The 7,814-nt window shown below is 33.4% G+C and overlaps 1 protein-coding gene and 1 pseudogene across 1 annotated transcript; one reads left to right on the top strand and one right to left on the bottom strand.

Moving 5' to 3' along the window:
* Positions 1-1,216: 1,216 nt before the first annotated feature.
* LOC106315972 lies at positions 1,217-3,186 on the top strand (annotated as a pseudogene).
* Positions 3,187-3,215: 29 nt separating this feature from the next.
* Positions 3,216-4,454, bottom strand: LOC106315971 (cytochrome b561 and DOMON domain-containing protein At5g47530-like). Its single transcript, XM_013753826.1, has 2 exons — positions 3,739-4,454; positions 3,216-3,626 (listed from the first exon to the last, which is right to left on the bottom strand). Exons 1-2 carry the CDS (start codon positions 4,420-4,422, stop codon positions 3,357-3,359), a joined length of 954 nt encoding a protein of 317 aa, XP_013609280.1. The 5' UTR covers positions 4,423-4,454; the 3' UTR covers positions 3,216-3,356.
* Positions 4,455-7,814: the final 3,360 nt, after the last annotated feature.

Raw genomic sequence — 7,814 nt, 5'->3', positions numbered from 1 at the left:
TTATAATAAGTTACAAATGATCATAAAATATAACGCATATGAATTTTTATTTAATAAATATTCAAACTAAATAATATATATATATATTTATATATATATATATATACTAATGATTTAAAGCAACAAGATTGGCTGATCAATTTAGTTGTCCAGTTGAAATCTTTCAAAAGTATGTGAAAGACTAAAGTCAAAGTAAATATGAATTTAGAATAGTAGTTATATTTTACTAACCAAAATACCGAAAAAAAACCGAACCGAATCGAAACCAACCCGATATCTGGATTGAACACCCCTAATCCAAATGAAGCCAAACTATTGTTTCATTCTCTAAAATATAATAAAAATAATAACTTAATTCCGCGCAAGGCGCGGGTCTTATCCTAGTCTCTTTATTATACATGGTGGTTATACAACTTACTTAATATCACTCCATTACTTAAACTAAACCAACCTTAATTAAATTAAATTATATTTTGGTTAACAATACAAAATCAGCGAGGTTTGTCTCTGCCTCTTGACTTGACTAAAAAAAAACATCCGCTTAATTTACAAAATCATACTTGCTTCTCTTCAATTTACAAACTACATCTGCAACACACCATATTTGTCACTTAAATTTTAAATGATCCAATTAAAATTAATTTAAAGTCCTATTAATTTAGATTTTGGTTCCAAATGTCAGTATTCTTAATCATACAAATAAAAAAATTATAAATTATCTACCACTAACTTATATTACGCTTAATTTTTTAAACCGACCAATAAATCTAATTTCACAAACCGATAATGGTAGGCTATACCAAATAAATGTCCTCTCAATCATTCACGTATCATTTTCACGTTATATAATAAACACAAGCAATTAAATTGGGTACTACATTCATTAACACAAACCGAGAATAATGATATACACATGAAATGTTCTTTCAATTCTTCATATATCATTCACATTATAGAATAAGATTGGTAAAAACGATTCCACTTTTAAAATAACACAAGATATATATATATATATATAATTTATAATAGAAAAGGTCTCTCTCTATCGATTCATCTTGTTTATTGGCTCCCAAAATTGTAGTGGTTAATATGTATAAAACAGTTTAGCTTCTTAAAACATATATACTATATAGTAATCATAGAAAAAGCCTTATAAGATCTCAGGTTGGTCGATGATGATGATAGTTTTAAAGAAAGGTGATAATTTGATTTGTAGATGGCGGAGCTAAGCCGGAACATCCGTGATATGAAGTTCATTCTCTATGGAAACAGCGAGCCGAGCCTGTTGCTGAAGCTTGTGCACAGCTGACTCAAGAGTTCTTTAAAGAGGATACTCTACGCCTCTTCATTACCTGTCTCCCTATTCTCAACTTGGAGGTAAACTAACAATTCCTTCTTTTTTTTTCCCATATGAACTTTTGAGATTTTGATTAAGAAAACATCTCGTCTTTTTCGTATTAGACAAGGAAAGATGCTACGCAAGTTGTTGCAAATCTACAGAGGCAGCAAGTCAATTTTAAGTTGATTGCTTCTGATTATCTTGAAGCCAACGTTGATCTCATGGATGTTTTGATACAAGGGTGAGTGTTACTGTAACCGGTTTAGTAGTTTCCAAATTAAGAGAATATTTTTTTTTTATATAGTTTTCCATGTTTTGTGGCAGCTGTGAGAACTTAGACATGGTTTTACATTATGGTGCTATGTTTAGGGAGTGCATCCGCCATCAGATTGTTGCCAAGTGAATCAAAATCACTCCTTTCTCTCCAGTTTCCACAACTTGTGATGTGATTATTATCTCTTCAGAGATGTTAGTCTCTTCACTAACATTATTTCCTCCTTTGGATTCAGATATGTTTTGGAGTCTGAGCACGTGAAGAAGTTCTTTGATTACATACAGCTTGCTAACTTTGACATTGCTGCCGATGCAGCTGCTACTTTTAAGGTTCTTAAAAATATATTAACATTTTCGCTTGTATCTTTTCCTGCTGCCACTATCAAGTGTCCAACATGCAATGATAATAGTAACTCCCACTGTAATATGTTTTTTTTAACAGGAGCTGCTTACTAGGCATAAGTCTACCGTTGCCGACTTTCTCACCAATAATGAAGAATGGGTAAGCTTTTTCTAACAACGTTTTGATTCATGCTCTGAAGATGAATTCTGAGTATAGTTTTCTCAAACGTTTTTGGGTTTGGCAGTTCTTCGCGGACTACAACTCAAATCTTCTTAAATCAGTTAATTATGTAATCAGACGGCAAGCTATTAAGGTAATAGGGTAATCTATACGAGAGTCTCTAAAACATTGAAACAATCAAATATTAGTGACATCAGTCTGATGTATGTAGTGTTTTTTTTTTTTTTTGTAAATGTTAAACAGTTATTGGGTGATATATTACTGGATCGATCAAATTCAGCTGTGATGACGAAATATGTGAGCTCAATGGATTACTTAATGATTCTCATGAATCTTCTGATAGTATGACACTTTACCCTAATGCCCTCTTCAAATCTTTTGACCTTGATGATAATAGTTTGGGAAATAAACTCATTCCCTTTGAATTACAGGAGTCTAGCAAGAGCATCCAGATAGAAGCATTCCACGTTTTCAAGGTATGATTCTTGTATCTTAAAGAAGTTAAACGTAATGATCGTCAGCAATGATGATTGTTTAAATGTCGGTCCAACTGATTGTACTCTGAGATTATCATCATTGTTGCGCAGCTGTTTGTGGCGAACCAAAACAAGCCTGCAGAGATAGTCAACATTCTGGTGACTAACAGAAGCAAGCTTCTTAGATTGTTGGCTGATTTGAGACCAGACAAAGGTATTAAAAGTCCGGTTTTGTCTTTGATCCTTTTCCTCCTTGCTAACGCTTTGTTTGGGCCATCTTGTTTTGTTTGCAGAGGATGAGAGGTTTGAAGCAGACAAAAGTCAGGTCTTGAGAGAAATTTCATCCCTTGAGCCGCTAGTTCTTGCATGAACCAACCAACAGATATCGTTCTTCCTTTCCTTTTTAAACATTCCAAAGACATTTTTGGAGGTTCGAAGTTTGTTCTTTTAGGTAAACCAATCTCTTTCACTTTCTCTTACACACACACACACACATACAGACAAGATATTTATTTGATTTATGTAATCACTTGTACACTTTTCACTGTTGATGAAATAAAATGGCTTTGTTTATAAGTTCACATGTACACATCATGAAGGTGTAAGTGAGCATCAAGAGACTCGCCTTCCAACAACTTTCAAACATCAAATGTATTAATTTAATTTACGAATACATGTAGAAATTAACCAACAAAACCGATAAATAACCAAAATTTCACTCTCTAACCTCTACTACCAACCATCTCTATGCCCTATTGAGACCGACCATTGTTTCCAAGCTGAGACGTCTTACCAAGTAAAGGCTTCGAGCATAGCAGCAACTAACTAAGCCCAGCGTTCTGACGATAGCGGTGTAAGCGTTTCTCCACTGCTTCTCAGGGCTCAAGATGTCTAACCCTTTGAAAACGTTCACCACTGCAAGAATGATCACGGTATAGCCGATGGTGTGGTGGTAGATGTTCCCGTAAACTCTGTACTTGTGCTCTGGTTTAGGTCTTAGAAACAAAGCAAACACCTAACGTGTACCACAAGCAACTCTGTTATGCAAACATTTTGATGAGAAGTTAAGCACTCACTGTTACGTTTAAAACCTAATTGAACTGTTGCAAGGCAGAAGATAGCGATACCGATAGCACGGTGAGCGCTAAACTGAATCCCGGCTGATTCCCCGCCCAGCTTGAGACCTGTAGCCCAAGCTTGGAGTCTCCTGCTCCTGCTCCTGCTCCTCCACCTCCTGATGCAGCGGAGAGGAGATTCAGAGTGGAAACAGAGCGGATATTTTTGCCAGAAGTTGGATGAGACAGAAGACTGGTCCCGGAGAGAGAGCCATCTTGCCACACAGTGTTAATGTTCCCGCCATTGGAAACAGGAAGACTCAGAGTTGCGAAGATGATCATCTCGTTGTTTTGATAAGTAGCAGATAACTCAGAGACGTTGAAACTCAGGTCACCTTCTTGGAGACTCGTCTGGTAGCTGCTGACGGGTGAAGTGTAAGCCCTAACACTGCCATCTGGTTGTGGATAAGCTACAATGGCTTGAGCTCCGACCATGCCTGTGGAAGTGGGGTTCACTGCCCATGCCACCCATTTCTTGGAGGTGAGATCTGTGTGGCGATAAGCTACTTGGAGATTGCCGGAAGAAGAGTTGTAAGTGTAGTGGATGAAGGAATCAAGAACATGGAGGTCGTTACATGACTCAAAGAGATTTTCGCTGGAGAATTTGTAGTTGGAACATGTCTGAGCCAAGGCGAGTTTAGTGATGATAAAGATGAAAACAGAGAGATAGAGGAGGAGATTTGAAGATTTGGCCATGGATATTAGGAAAGACAAAACAGAACTCTTGAGTTGAGAATGAGTATGAATTAAGGAGAAGAAAGGAGGAGGAGGAGGAGTTTAAGTATGAAAAGAAAGTGGGACAAGTAGGGTTAGGTTTGTTAGTTAACCTGTCTACTTAAGAATCTCTAATTTTCTTCACGGTCACACAATCACACTTGTCCTGTTTCTTTTTTTTTTTTTTGAGAAAGAACTTGTCCTGTTTCTTTCCTTTCTTAATAAGTTTGATATCTAATTTTTATTTTATTGTTCATCAATCGATTGCAATGTTGAACTAGTACCAACTTAAAGATTCTAAAAACATTATAAGTGAAGTGTTTTATTTCCGAGAAAGGGTTGACGTGTAATGTTCTCTTCCTTAACTCCTGCGTAAAGACCAAGAAATCTAGATATAGCAAATTAGTATAAAAGTGAAAAATATACTATATGCATGCATGAACTATTGGGTCTTCAGTCTTCGTACAGAAACCAATTTTTTTTTTAATATATATATCGTCTAATAAGCTTTAGGAGTTTGAAATTTCGTTGATTACATTGGACAGCAAAAAGGCGCCATCAACTCTCAGAAAGGTAGCGCTACTCACTCACTCATATACAACGTTTGGAGACAACGCAACGAGGCAGTGCACCACAGAGGCTTTGCAACATTGCAGACAACCTTCAAGACTATAGACAGGGACATCTGCAACACCATCACTGCACGAAAGGATAGAAGGAATTTCAATTCCCTCATGACTTTATAGATCCTGTGACTCTTTTTGCATTGGATCACATTCAAAGTATTCTCCTTGTTTTTTATTTTATTTTTGGTAAAGAAACACATAATTACTAGGCTAATGTAACCTAAATATTTCATTTTATGATATTTACAGTTTTGCAAAAAAAGAAAAAAAAAAGCAATGGAAGAACAACCTCTACAAAAAGAAGAAACAAAGAAAAAAGAACAACCTCTACGAACTCATTTAAAATGTAAGAGACTTTAGAGCATGACTAGGGTTAGCCCGGGAAAATTTCTTCTTATAATTTTTAATTAATTTTAGCTTGTTTATTTTTTATAAAAACATGTATATATATTATATCAAAATTGACTACCAAAAATATAAGTAATAATATGCAAATTAATTTATTATGTTGTCCAACAAATTTGAAATGAATAAACATCCACTTTTTTTTAAAAAAAACAATCATATTTTAGCTTTTAAAATTAAAGATACAGTATATAGTTTTTTTAAATAAAATAATATATTAGTTTTCAAAATCAACTTTTCTAAAGATTTTATTTAGTGCTTTGAAAATAAATATATAGCAAAACAATTAAAGCTGAAGCAAAACAATTCACAGCTTATTTTCTAAAGTAAAAACAAAAACAAAAACTACAGAACAACTAATCAACCTCTCACTCTTTGTTGTTTATTTATTATTTAAATTAACGGAAAGTGATGAATAGTCAATATTCTTAAGTTTCAGCTAAAATCTTTTGTTTCATATAAAACAATTGGTAAATCTACATTTAATTTAAAATTTTTTTATGTATTTAGAATTATTGATTTTACATTTTCAATTTCTGCCCTCTCTACAAAAAATACAAACTGACATATATACAGGCTTTTTGCATTGTTTATTTCAAATGATAAATAATTCCATTTGTATAATTAATTTACTGCTATACAATATTGATTTGATACACTAACCAAAATTATTTTATCAAGGAGACTAAAAACTAAATTTTTTAGCTAAAGGTTAAGAGAATTTTTTCGATCAAATATCAACGGAATTAAGAGAAATGAAATTGCTTTACATGGTTTCTGATTAAAATAGATGATTTAAATCGGTTATTTTTACAAAACCAAACTATTTTATGATAAAGAATAAACTGAATAAAAATATCAAACAACAAAAAAATTTATTTTTCTCAAAACCAGCTTATGGAAACACATTACAAAAAAAAGGAAACACATTATAAATAAAAATAAAATACAAACCAAACTAATCCAAATTTTTTTTTTAAACACCACCCAAAAATTAGTCTTTAAATCATATAAACCGGACCATCACTCTGTAGATTTGGAAACATTACATAAAATTTAGAGTATAAAATAGGACTGTCGATGTCTTGCAAGTGCGTATAATTATGCAATGAGTATGCAAAAGCATGTTAAAAAGGCAATATTATCTTAAAAACAAACTATGTTCTAAAAAAAATCTTAAAAACAAACTCTTGTTAGTGTGAATAGCTCGGTCGGTATATGTTTTCATCTTCTCGTAATGAAAATTATGTTTCAACCTCTCTGCCACTCTTCAAGTTGAAAACTATGTTTATCTTAACTGGTCTTGATTAAAATTGCATGAAAAAATAACAGGGTAGACATTGTAGTCTCTTAGTGGATCTGCATTTATTCTTGTAGTATCCATCATCTCCAATTATGCAAGCTGCGTTGGTGTGCTCTCTCTTTTAGACTGTGTTTTTCTTTCATGGTTTTGAAATATGATAATTTTGACTATTTGCATGATCGCATCACCCAGACTTTATGGCTGACAAAATATATGTGTATTAATAAAGATATAGACTATAATTTTTGACGGTCATGACATCTTGATTATATATGCCTGAGACATCAACTAAGATTCACATTCACATGTTTAAGTGCATTTGCGAGAAAAGGAATTGGCATTCACATGAGATTGATATAGTATTTGGTCTTTTAACTCGTTACTAAACCGAACCGTCAAGGGTTCATGTGAGGATGTTCCATGACCATATCATTATTGTATAAAAGGCTTACGTGCAAATGTTATACCAATCTAGTCATCATAGTTGAGGAACTTGCCACAATAGCAAAGTTTGAGGTTTTGGGAGGGAAGCCTCAGTTGCCGTCATTTCTTTTGAATATATTGCAGGAGATACCAAATTGGATGACATCTTCATCTGCAGTAGGGAATATCAGTGAAAATATATTTGAATACATACTGAGCCCTAAATCATTTTTACAATACAGATTATTGTCATATATATAGATATAATTAAACACATAAAATTGTGGTTTTATTTTACCTTTAGATGCATAGTTTTTCACTCGCTTTAGCTTTCTTCAGTGATAATAGAGTTATCAAGATCGTTGAACGAATTGTCCTAAAAGCACATGCTAAGAGAGATGATATGAAGACACATTTTCTCATTGGCCCTGTTCTTTTACCTGCTTTTTTTACTTCTCGCTCACTTTTGTTGCATTAGCAATCTATGAATCACAAACTCAATCAAAAACCCCAACTGTTGGAATCGAGTTATTTTATTTTTAAGATGGGAACACTTACCTGATCAAAAATCAGGATATATGTACTTTGCAAACTGAATTTCTACATTTTCTCGATTT

This window comes from Brassica oleracea, chromosome C9, assembly GCF_000695525.1.
Source record: "Brassica oleracea var. oleracea cultivar TO1000 chromosome C9, BOL, whole genome shotgun sequence".
Classification (NCBI taxonomy): Eukaryota; Viridiplantae; Streptophyta; class Magnoliopsida; order Brassicales; family Brassicaceae; genus Brassica; species Brassica oleracea.
Note: the sequence above shows the minus strand (reverse complement) of the source record. Positions and strands in the feature narration are given on the sequence as shown.

Coding starts and splice junctions, on each gene's coding strand:
- LOC106315971 (XM_013753826.1), bottom strand. CDS start 4,422: ATGGCCAAATCTTCAAATCTCCTCCTCTATCTCTCTGTTTTCATCTTT. Junction 3,627..3,738: donor TAGCGCTCACCGTGCTATCG/GTATCGCTATCT, acceptor GGTACACGTTAG/GTGTTTGCTTTGTTTCTAAG.